The following is an 11,946-nucleotide window of genomic DNA, read 5'->3' on the forward strand; positions in this document are numbered from 1 at the left end:
CTTCTTAGTGACCTAAAAGCAAATGTTGAAAAATAAACTTTAATAACAAAAAAAACTCTAAAATCAACTTTAAATTTAAGATTAAAAATTCAAATTTTGGTTTGGCTGATAAGTATAAGTATAAGTATGAGCGAAAAGATTAGTCCAGAAGACTTGGACCTTATGGGCCAAATTCAGTTGCTGGGCCGGATGGAGAAGAGCCCAGAAAAGCGAGGGGTCCACGAGACGCCACGTCGACGCCGCAGCGCGCAATCTCTTCACCGCGGAAGCAGCCAAGCCCTCCCGCCTCGATCGGAAAAGCTCTCCATTCTCCGCACCGCACCCCGTCGCCGGGAAGCCTCGAACAATGAGCGCCGCCGCCGCTGCCGCAGCCGCCTCGGCTGCCAATGTCGCCGTCATCGGGGGCGGAAGTAAGCAGACGCAGCCCATTCCAATCCCTCATCCTCTCTCTCTGATCCGATTGCTCCCGTTTGAACTGACCCGTACCTGCGATCCCCTTTTTGGTTTGTCCACCGATGCAGTATCGGGCGCCGTATGCGCGTCGCTGCTGGCCGCGCGCGGCGTGGCGGTGACGCTCTTCGACTCCGGCCGCGGGGCCGGTGGCCGCATGGCGCAGCGGAGGTGCTCGACCAATTTACTGCCCGGGCCGCGTGTGTTGGTTCCGCGCTGATCGGTGCTGTTATTTTTTCCACCCCATTTTGCTGGTTTGTGTGGGCGCAGGGAGGTGATGGAGGACGGCACGGAGCTGCGATTCGACCACGGCGCGCCATACTTCACCGTGAGCAACGACGAGGTTGCTCGGGTCGTGAGCGGGTGGGAGGCGCGGGGGCTCGTCGCCGAGTGGAAGGCCATGTTCGCGTGCTTCGATCGGGAGGCCGGCAAATTCACTGATTTCGAGAAGGTTCTAGGCTTCGAAACCCTCCCATAGTTGAGGCTTCAACTTGAACATGTCACGTATCTAGTGGTAGCATGACTGTGGGAATTGGGATAGTTTACTGGTGAACCCCTTAACTGAATGTCTGAATGCAGAATGCAGTAGGTTGCACTTGGAATAGTAAGCCATCTTTCTGCTGCCAAATCTACTCATCACTGAATATATAATGTGCAGTACTCTAAAAATTTAGTGGATAGATCGAACTACCGTTACTCACATGTTCAGAATCAACTTAACCTGTGATGTCTCTGATGTTGATGGTACTATCGTAGTGCTGATCCTTATCAAAAGATGGAGTTGGGGGTGGATTAGAATGATATGTAGTCTTATGTATCTGCACCGCTTGAAATGATACTTTCTACTTACTAACATAAGCTTTCTGGCATTATATTCGCACAGGAGGGAACAATTAAGAAGTATGTGGGAGTGCCAGGCATGAACTCAATATGCAAATCACTTTGTCTAGAGGATGGTTAGACTTACTTTGTAGCATTATGAGTTTATGACTCTTCAGTACCAGCAATCTAGAACTTGCTGCTCATACATGCTATCTCTTGTGCCTGTTAGGTGTGGTGGCCAAATTTGGTGTCACCATTGGCAGGATGGACTGGATTCAAGATAGGAGTTCATGGTTACTGGCTAGTTTGGATGGGAGAGATCTTGGCCATTTTGATTATGTTGTAGCAACCGATAAGAATATAGCATCACCAAGATTTTCTGGGCTAACTGGAAGACCACCGCCTCTTGGTTCGTTTTATTCTATTATCTTCATAATATGCACTACCATAACACAAGTTTCAAAATAATGGGTTTATGAACTTATGTTATGTTTTGAAAGACAATATTGTACAATAGTTTTTTTTAACAAATTATATTGATCAGGAGGTCTAGCACTACAATTAATTAAAGAAAATATTCTTTCACCATAAATTCTTTGTTCTAATTTTTCTGACGGTTTATGGTAACCAGGATAACCATATTTATCTTTGATTAGAAAAATAACTCTTGTTTTCTATAACTTAATTTTATCATTGTCTGTATCTTAAGATTTCTACATTTGTTTAAAATGTAGTAATAGATTGACAAAATAGTGAAGACAGTAAGAAAATGCTCCTATATGAATCTATGCCTGCCTCCTTATGGAAGATTGTTCCTTTTTTCCTTTTAAAGAATATGGTTTTGCAGCTACCATGTCCAAACAATAAGTTGACAGCAAGAAAATGCACATTTAATGAAGGGTACAATGCAGGTTACTTAATGTCAAAATAAACCGGTGTTTGATTGGACTCATGTAGGATACATTGTACCATTGTTCCTAATTACACAGAACAGCGGTATTTTTATGATATCTCAGCTGAATGTCTGAGCAGTTGCATTATTTTTCCTTCTCAGATTTGTCATTGCTTCCACAATTGTCAATGATGATTCAGGATATCCCTGTCCGCCCCTGTTTTGCTCTTATGTTAGCATTCTCAGAGCCTTTGACTAAGGTATATGCAACCTGCATGTTAGCCATTCATGTAACTCCAGATCATCACCATTCCCCTCACTTGTTCTTCCACTTACCTATTTTATGATGAAATTTCCATGGCAAGTTTGTAACACACTTCATTCTTATCAGTTATTACAATGCATTTCTACTTGCTATTATGTTAAGTTGAATAGGATTCCATTATCTTTTATCAGTTGTCACAGCACATTTCTGCCTGCTATCAGTTATCACAATACATTTAGATGGAACCATTTGCTGAGAAAAAATAAATTTCTAAATAGCATAGCACTAAAGGGATCTTCAATCGCCCTTATTATTCACATAATCTAATCAATCCTGCAAGTTGTCTATTATATGATGCTTGGAAAATTTTGTAGTTTTCATTCAGTCAGTTTATTCTTCTGTCCCATGATATTTCAATCAGGTACCTGTTCAAGGTTTCTCATTCAATAATTCTGACTACCTAAGCTGGGCCTTTTGTGATAGTAGCAAGCCAGGACGTGCTCATGTACCGCTTAACAGGTGTGTATTTATTTTGAGACTTTTGTACACACTGAAGATCTTTTGCTGTGTTGTGGTTCATTTTCATTAACTCTGTGTATTCAGTCAGTCTTGGGTATTGCATTCGACAGCTGAGTATGCTTCAAAGGTAATCAATAATATTGGTCCACGGAAACCTTCAGCTGATGCCCTTGCTAAAGTGGCAGAGGAATTGCTCAAAGAATTTCAGGCTACAGGATTGAACATACCACAGCCAATCTTTATGAAAGCCCACAGATGGTCAGTATTCTAGGTTGAAATCTTACCCAATTATTGATGCCATATTCCGTCGACATTGCTAGTTTTCATGTTAAACAAAATGCAGGGGCAGTGCTTTCCCAGCCATCGCTATAAGTGGAGATGACAAGTGTGTTTGGGATAAGAGCATGAAATTGGCTATTTGCGGAGATTTTTGCACAAGTCCAAGTGTGGAAGGAGCAGTCCTTAGTGGCATGAGAGGAGCCTCCAAAATACTACGGTGTTTAAACTTTCCGTCAGGGTTGTGACTTGTGAGTTGTGGCTAACCTCCTACAATTCTTCCATTTCCTCCTTGGTTTGTATTTATGTGCATCCATTTTACAGAAACAGTTAATCAAACCCCAACTGAGAGTTGAGGGCCATATTGTTTACCGACCAATTTGGTATGAAATAAGAAATCAGTACCGATGGCAATGTTATTTTTTATGAAGTTTATTTGCTTTATTATCTATTCCATGTCATATAGAAAAGCCAGGTTCCACTGGAAGTGCTGTTTCTCTGTTGGCCTACTATGCCTTGGACTAAAACACACTAACTACAAGTCTAGGTTGTCTGCCAGACAGAACCTTGTATGAGTGCACAAGATGAAATGCATGATGGATATTGTAAAGAAGCCATACACCAACCACTCCTGTTATCTGGTTGTGTATCATGGAATGTCACCAAATATTACTAGGGGGTTAGGGAACATGCTTGTCATGCAAGTGATGTAGCAGAATAGCCTTTGGAGAATGCTTGCTGAACATATTAATTTGACAGAAATGAAGGAACAATAGTTATAATTGATCAAGATTTGTTCTGTCAGTTGGTCTCAATCTCAATTCGGTGATACTTTATACAGATATGTGGAAATGTCTGCATACCCTTTATATTGGATTCTACTTCCTAAAAGTTCAGAAGTCTAACTGTAGCACATTCAAGGTGACATGATTATAATACGGTCATGTAATGCTTGAAATGTGAGTTTAAATATACTTTACAGTTACAATTTTAAATCCCATTTCATCGAGGACAAAGTTTTGCACTCCAACAATTTCTTAGCAGCAGGAAAGGCTATGATTTTTGTGGTCCATAGGTCCTGTAAGGACCATCATATCTTTAAACTGTCATATTTAGATATTCCTTATAGCTTTTTTGTGTTCAAGTCTTCTACCCTTGCAATGATATCAGATGCTGCCCAGCGACCTAATATAATAAATGTCTAAGTGCACTGTTGGGAGAAATCTTTTCCAACCAGACTTCATATTCTTATAGCTTTGTTTTTAATCTAATTTGCCCAACAGAGCAACTTTCAGTTTAGTTTGGTAGTGTCTACTGATGTATTTTGGTACAATATGTGCTCTATTGTGAGTGAATAAATAGGTTAGTAAATTCACACTACTATTTGGAGCTAGAAATGCTCAAAGCAATTGTATCGCTGCACATAATGGTTCCACATCTTCAACAGAAACAGGTACGATTTTCAGTTTAAAAGAAGGCTTTGCATGGTTTGTTCCCTATGTAATCATTTCAATTATCTGTTGCATATTCTCTGAGTTCATCTTATTAGCCTTTACATTCCTATATCCTTGCATCCACCTTTTCCTTTTCTTGTTGAAGAATTTTGGGTTTGTCCCACAGGAAATTTTCATGTGCAAATTGGTCACCCTTCATGAGCATCTGTGAAAAAGGTAAGAGAATATAGCCTTATCATTCTCCATTTTTTCAAGGTATTAACTGTCACATTGAAAGGGTATATAAACTATATATAGTTCTTAAGACTATAAGCACCCACAAATTTCTTTCAGTTCAATGATTATGAGATTGGCAATAACCCAAATATGCGTATACATCTTCTGTGAGCTACTACAGAGTACTTTTCAGAGTAGCTTTTTTTTTTTTGTTTAGTCTAGGCCATACTTACCTGATAAATCTATACCTGGGCCTGTTTCTTTTTTTTTTTCATTCTATGAGAAAAATCCCCTTTTACTCTTGTTTCCCAGGCCCCTCTCCTGTTGTCATATATTACCAAAACAATGCCTCTTTCTCTTGAAGATGCAGTGAACTGCATCTACGACTCTGTTATATATGTCAATGAGGTTGCAAATTCATAGTAGGAAAATGCATTTGGCTATAGCTATATTTTGCATCTTTATTTATGCCAATTCAAATGCTATATAAGATATATATTGCACACCTATAGAAGTGTTGCTTGCGTCAATAGTACTATACAATAATCAATACAACACATATCTTTTTCTTTAAAACTTCCATTGATTAAAACAATCTAATCGGCTGCGAGTTAGGTATAGGCAGTCTGCATGCGTTGCTCGTGCGCTATGCAGACTGATTGTTCTTGCAGGTGAGCAGCACATTTTCTGAAAGCTTCATCCAGGGTCCCAACTTAATCGAAGTACGCTACGCTGCTCACAACAGTCACAGCAGATGCATGGTCCTGGCATGGTGGCGTACGTGTGGCCACCCAATCATATATATCTGTCAACCTGTCAAGTAAGCAGTCATTTTCCATTCATTTGATGCAGCAATATCCGTATCTTGTGTATTTATTTTGGATGTAAAATATGGAAGCATTTTATTCTCTTGCTCGTGTTTTGTGCTTCTTCAGAGTTTACCATTTATTTTTGGTAGTTAGGACGATCCGTCATTTGAATTTCAGACTTCAAGAAATTTCTCCATCGACTAATCATAAAAAAGAAGGAACGATCCATTGACTATTAATAAATGATGACTATAACGCAACTTTTATCCATTTCACAATTTATAACCTTGATGCTATGGCAACTACATACTTCAGCAGCTTAGCTACTTGAAAATAGCAGGCCAGTACAAAATGGAAGAGAACAACCAGAGAGCCAAATAAAAGCATGAGCATGAACAGTTTTTCCTTTGTCTGTATTGACGAATTTCGTTACAGAGATGCAGGATAGGATTCCCTAGACAAACACTGCAGGTCTAATTTGTCTATGTATATAACTTCATTAAGAAAACAAACTATAAGATCGTCGATGACAAAGCAACAAACATTAAAAATCTCCACTACTGTAGCCAAACATGTGACTAAAGATACTAGACCCCTAAATAACCCGTCATTCTGACTCCCCAGAGTAAACTATAACAGAGGGGACGAAGCTGGTAACTGCTAACTAACCTTACCCAGGGCGGTTTTTTTCTACTTACAATAGTTAATCACTCCTCTTTCCAAGAAATCGCTTTGCAAACGTGGTTCGATCATCTTTTTTGTGCAAAAGGAGCGAGATTAGATCCAACTCTTCAAGTTGCAAGTTGTTGCATGGCTGATGAGTGATGGCTCCATTACTTCATCCCTGGGTAGAGACTAGAGAGATTCTTGGCTACTTGCATAGTTGCATTTACAAACACAAACAAGCCATAGCAGATTTATGTACTAGTAATGCTACACGTGTGACCTATGTACCTATGCATGCATGAAAATGGAATCCAAAGCAAGCAGCAGGGAGGGAGGGGGACAAGACTATAGTGTGGGCATGCAGTACTCAAAGCCTCAGCTGTACTAACTGGGAGTGTCTGGTCCTCCCAGTGAATACCTGAATGGTGCACTGAATGGTGATACCGAGCTCATGCCATCTGGTGCACAAGTGCTGGTTTCTCATCAGTGATCTATCTTCACACTGTAGCATGCAGTACAAATTACTGCTTTGATCTTTGGAAAAAGGCTGGTTGGTGTGGCTGGAGTGAAATTTTATATTCCCTCCTTTGTCTTAGGCATTGTCCTGACTCCTGAGTAGTACCTGTTTATCACCCCCTGGAGCTACTTTTGCACCACCAGCACTACTTTGTAGCCTGTAAGTTGTAACCTAGATCATTATGCTTTATGCATGCCTATTTACCTACTAGTATGGTCTGGTGCTGTTTACATGATGGTTTATCAACATTGCTGTTAGGCCACTCCATCATAGAAGGGGACAGTATATGTAGGTCCGATCTGTGGTGTCTGGTAAAATATACAGTAGCCCATGCACTCAGTTAATAAGCTACTCTTAACAGGACCTAAATGCTCATTACTTGGGATTTAGGATCAGCTCAGTCCCCCACACCACATGAATAACAAAGTAAGACATCCAATCCTTCAACCCAAGTTGAACATGTGTTTCCTGACATCAATATATACATGCATTCTGATACAATCCCTGTTCTCTGTGATCTTTTCATTTGCACTATTTCTTTTGATGGGTGGAATCAATGGTGTGACGCCTCTTGCAGGAGAGTATATATATGAGGCAAATCACATTTGAAGACAAATTTGCTGGATTTGGAGCATCTCAAGCCATAACCGATGCCCAGCTCGGCAGCTCTCCAGGCCTCCACGTTGCATGAAGAGTGCCACCTATTTCGACGGATCAAAGAATACATCACCTGCCCGTCAACACGCGCACCTCGGATTTGGTGTTTTTAATTAAAGTGAGTTAAGCTGCATGCTTCTTGCAGTCGCAGATCCGGGTCCGGCCTGCCCAGAACCTGTCTCTCCGCTGCGTTAAAGGAGTAATTAGCATACTCCCTCCGTGCTCATAAATAAAGTCGTTTAGGACAATATTATTTAAGTTAAGCCTTAATAATATAAATCATAAATAACTCTCAAGTTATTGAGTTTGAAAATATAAAAATTATATGAATAGATTTGTCTTGAAAAATACTTTCATAAAAGTATACGTATATCACTTTTCAATAAATATTTTTATAGAAATAAGAAATCAAAGTTGTGTTTTGGAGACCGTGTCGCTGTTCTAAACAACTTTCTTTATTAGTATGGAGGGAGTACTGCTCCTCTATTGGGCCTACAGGTAAGCATGGATTAACCATTTTTCACACCCTCGTAGCTTCTGAAATACAAGAATTCTAGTACTATTTGAATTCTATAGTCAGTTTCATTTGCGTAGGAAATAACTATTGCTTCTGGAATATGATTAGCATTTGTTCCCTCTGGGTACAGAGAAGAAAAGAGAAATCCATTTTGCATCGAAAATCTAGACATCAATATCTCCATGACGTCTCATTCATTTCTATAGTTCTATCACATGGTAAACATTGTGAAGTTGACCGATCATGAATGAGTTTTGCATTGGATTGTGTGATAGCAGTAAATGCAAATAGCCAGATTTTATGCATGTTACTACTAATTTACATTGCCAGACAAGTTCTACCCTACCCACACTGAAATTCTCCGTGCATCAACGGGGAACGGGGTCATCACGCTAGATGTGTGAGCAACTACGTTCTATTTATTTTCTTTTGTTGGAAACTTGCGACTTGCGAGCAACTACTGTTCTGGAATCTGGAGTCTGAAGCTTGCAACTTGCAACAGCTCAGGAGTGTACCTTTTGTATTGCCTGTTGAAATTCTGACAGTACAGGCCAAGTACAATTTCTTAGAATTGTTTCATTAAATCTAGCACTTTGTTTCAGTGATCTGATCTTCTTTTTAATTAAATATATTATTATTTGCCTTGAGTTTCTTTGATTGCAGGTTGCAGCTATCACTACTAGCAGTACTTAACTTGATTCTACAGCTTTTAGTCAACTTACCAGCTCTCCATTAAGCATCCTAGGATTTAGAGGGAGATTAAAAAAAAAAACAGGCATGTCCTACGTACAGATCACGGCAAGCATGCACGTTTTTGTTACTCTGCATTTACAAAATTCAGCCAAAAATAAGGGGAGAGAATCAATACATCGGAAGCACATTTCGCTTGCCACGCACGCACGTCTACAGGTCTACAGGATGGTGGTGAACATCTGGCTGACCAGGTTCGAGTACGACGTCGGCGGCGGCGTGTGGCCATCGGCGGCGGCCGCCGTCGCCGGCGCCGACTCCGACGGCTGCTGCTTGACGACGGCGGGGGCGAGCGCGCCGGCCGTCCTCCGGCGATCCCGCTCCTTGACGAGCTCGTGCGCGAACCACTCCAGCTTCTCGGCGTTCGTCTGCTCCGCCAGCTTCTTCCCCCGGAACAGCACCGACTCCACGTTCTTCTGCGACAGCATCTCCTCCGCCACGCCCCACCCCGCGCCATCGCCGCCGCCGCCGCCGCCGCATCTCATCCCTCCTCGGCTCGCCCGCGGCGACCCCATCGCCTGCAAGATCAAAGACACCAATGGAGATGGAGATTGATCAAGCTAAAGCAAACGCAAAGATATCATGGTGGTATAGTGATGGCTGTGAGTTCTCTGACCTGTATACGGATGTAGTTGTTTGTCCTATTATGTCCGAACGCCATGGCCACTGCTTGATCCACCTGGAGTCAAGGATGCGTCGGGGAGAAGGCGTTAGCCAAGGGAGCACGAAGAACAAGAATGCATGCGAGAAAGGAAGAAGAGGACCACACAGAGAGACACACTGGATGGATTGTTTTTTTCTGTACCATGTCGGCGACGCCTTCGGCGGCGATCCTGACGATCTCGGATGTCGAGGCGGCGGCGCCACCGGTGGGGCGGTTGTCGCACTCGCCGCTGCCGATGGAGATGACCAGGAGGTCCTCGACGCCGGCGGCGAGAGGGAACTCGCGCTTGTTGTTGAGCACGTGGGTGATGGCCGCCGCCGTGGGGTTGCCGAGCGCGAGGCCGCCGCCGACGGCCGCGATGCGGGTGGCGCCGTCGGAGGACCGCACCTCCACCGCCGACGCCGAGCCGTCCGACCCGGCGCAGGTGGCGGCGCACACGTCGCGGAGGCGGAAGTCGTACGCCGCCGTCTCGACGGCATCGGCGCGGGAGAAGAGGAACGGCCCCGCCGACGCGAGGTCGTAGCACGGCACCAGCACCGGCCGCACCGTGTCCCGCAGCGTCAGGTCGCCGAACACCTTCCGGAACGCGGCGCCGGGGCGGCGGAACAGCGCGCGGATGCCACCGGCTGCGCCGCCGCCGCCGCCGCCGGACCACCCTCGCCGCAGGCTCCTCATGAGGAACGCCAGCGCGTCCTCGGCGGAGAACATCGGCCGCCCATCCCCGCCGCGCGCGACCAGCATCGCCGCGAGCACGCCGCCGGCGCCGGAGCCAGCAGCGACATCGAAGAAATCCGCCAGCCTCGCCGTCTCATCCCGGGTCCGCCGCCGCAGCGACGCCTCCAAGCTCACCAGCGCCGCGCCGGCGAGCAGCCCATCCGCCGCCCGCCCACCCCCATCAATCGACAGCACGCATACCTTGCCACGCTCCACCACCGCCGGGCCTCTCGCCGGAGTCCCCTTCACCGCCCCCTGCGGCTCGTCGCCGCCGCTGAAGACGAGCTTGGGATCATCGTAACCGAACAAGAACTTGCTCTCGAGAATGGAGAAGATCTCGTAGGTGAGCTTGTCCACGTCGAGCTGCCCGGCGGCGGCGGCGGCGGCCGGCTCCATCGCCGGCGAGGGGAGGGGAGGAGGGGTTTTGCGCGTCGACGTGCGGAGCGCGTGTGGGCGATCGATCGAGCGAGCAGTTGGTAGCACGTACGGGTAGGATTTATAGAGGCGGGAGGAGAGGATGAGTGGAGTTGGGTTAGTGGCGTTGACTGACACACTCACCGGTGCGGCGGCGAGGTAACGATATGACCCTGGCTGGGCTTAATTACTCGAGTTTCGTCGTCTCGTGTAGTTAAGTGTGTAACTCGTGCGTCGAGTCAAGAATTGGATCCGGGTATTTGGGTGGTAAATTGGTGATTGAGGAGTATTAATTGGCTGATTTGGTTCAATAAGGGCATGTTTGGATTAGTGCTAATTTGTGCCATGCCAATATTTTAGTAGCTTCATATAGTACTTTGATAGTATTTGGATTGCCTAAATAGTAATAAATCTACTCTATGGCACTACCAATATTTTGGTAGGGACTCAAACCAAATCAGCCCTAAATCTTGCGAATTTTGGCCGTTTGATCGACATCAAGATTCGTGCACTAGGTCACCAGTAGTTGAACTTTTCTTTTTAGAACTCCAGTGGTTGAACTAGAAATTTAATCCATGGGATCAATTACTGTTTGTATTTTAGGGACCCTTTGAATTGGAGGAAAAACATAGTAATTTTAGAGGATTTTAATCCTATAAGAAATTTTCCTATATAGCCCTTTGAAACAAAGGATTGAATCATTCACAATCCTTTAAAATTCCTATGGAATGGACAATCCTATAGATATTTTGGAGGAAATTTAGCAAGAGCTTCAACCTCTTGGTAACTTTTCTTTGAGTCTATCTCTCTCATCCAATTTCTACGTTTTTCATGCGGTTCAATTAAACGGTCATTCCTATATTTTTCCTGCGTTTTACAATCCTCTGCTTTACATTTACATTCCTATCAAAATCCTACGTTTTTTCTATTCCTACGTTTTCTCAATCCTGTGATTCAAAGAGGCCCTTAGTGGGGTCATTTCTCTAAGGGATTAGCTATATAACTTTTGACCATTTTTTGGATGAAAAACTTTCACATGTAATTATGGTATAATTATAGTTACAATGTAACTGGCATAAAACTGATTGGAATCGTGACATTGCTTGGTTGGTGAGGGACCCAAGCATGCACACTTGAGATCGTGGGTTCAATCCATACATCCGGGAAATGATACAGAACGGTAGCACGTTCGGACATTTCTCATTATTTAACACGATATCGTCCTATAGTATTTTCCATTATTTAGCAAATCCGTTTCTCTAATTGTGGTTTGCGGGGAAAAAGAAGGGACCTTGGATAGTTGTTAAACCCTTGGGCAGTCCAATTGACCAGCCAACCAATTCA

General features: G+C 43.9%; 2 protein-coding genes across 5 annotated transcripts; one reads left to right on the forward strand and one right to left on the reverse strand.

The window, feature by feature from the left end:
• Positions 1-274: 274 nt before the first annotated feature.
• Positions 275-3,649, forward strand: LOC127766913 (uncharacterized). 4 transcript variants are annotated; one of them, XM_052292089.1, is made up of 10 exons: positions 276-410; positions 522-621; positions 721-901; positions 1,334-1,406; positions 1,502-1,681; positions 2,327-2,424; positions 2,851-2,948; positions 3,033-3,206; positions 3,292-3,475; positions 3,549-3,649. In XM_052292089.1, the coding sequence occupies exons 1-9, from the start codon at positions 347-349 to the stop codon at positions 3,470-3,472; spliced, it is 1,149 nt and encodes a 382-aa protein (XP_052148049.1). In that variant the 5' UTR covers positions 276-346; the 3' UTR covers positions 3,473-3,475; positions 3,549-3,649. The 4 variants fall into 4 exon arrangements, 3 of the variants coding, with proteins under 3 accessions (XP_052148050.1, XP_052148049.1, XP_052148048.1); XR_008016318.1 differs by lacking the exon at positions 3,549-3,649 and having other exon boundaries at positions 275-410; positions 3,037-3,206; positions 3,292-3,440; XM_052292088.1 differs by having other exon boundaries at positions 3,292-3,649.
• A 4,896-nt stretch (positions 3,650-8,545) lies between these two features.
• LOC127766912 (patatin-like protein 3) lies at positions 8,546-10,760 on the reverse strand. The gene is made up of 3 exons (XM_052292087.1): positions 9,616-10,760; positions 9,427-9,489; positions 8,546-9,328 (listed from the first exon to the last, which is right to left on the reverse strand). Exons 1-3 carry the CDS (start codon positions 10,582-10,584, stop codon positions 8,972-8,974), a joined length of 1,389 nt encoding a protein of 462 aa, XP_052148047.1. The 5' UTR covers positions 10,585-10,760; the 3' UTR covers positions 8,546-8,971.
• Positions 10,761-11,946: the final 1,186 nt, after the last annotated feature.

The sequence above is a fragment of the Oryza glaberrima genome, chromosome 3 (assembly GCF_000147395.1).
Source record: "Oryza glaberrima chromosome 3, OglaRS2, whole genome shotgun sequence".
Lineage (NCBI taxonomy): Eukaryota > Viridiplantae > Streptophyta > Magnoliopsida > Poales > Poaceae > Oryza > Oryza glaberrima.

Coding starts and splice junctions, on each gene's coding strand:
- LOC127766912 (XM_052292087.1), bottom strand. CDS start 10,584: ATGGAGCCGGCCGCCGCCGCCGCCGCCGGGCAGCTCGACGTGGACAAG. Junction 9,490..9,615: donor CCGAAGGCGTCGCCGACATG/GTACAGAAAAAA, acceptor CCTTGACTCCAG/GTGGATCAAGCAGTGGCCAT. Junction 9,329..9,426: donor ACAACTACATCCGTATACAG/GTCAGAGAACTC, acceptor TTGATCTTGCAG/GCGATGGGGTCGCCGCGGGC.
- LOC127766913 (XM_052292088.1), top strand. CDS start 347: ATGAGCGCCGCCGCCGCTGCCGCAGCCGCCTCGGCTGCCAATGTCGCC. Junction 902..1,333: donor AATTCACTGATTTCGAGAAG/GTTCTAGGCTTC, acceptor ATATTCGCACAG/GAGGGAACAATTAAGAAGTA. Junction 1,407..1,501: donor ATCACTTTGTCTAGAGGATG/GTTAGACTTACT, acceptor TGTGCCTGTTAG/GTGTGGTGGCCAAATTTGGT.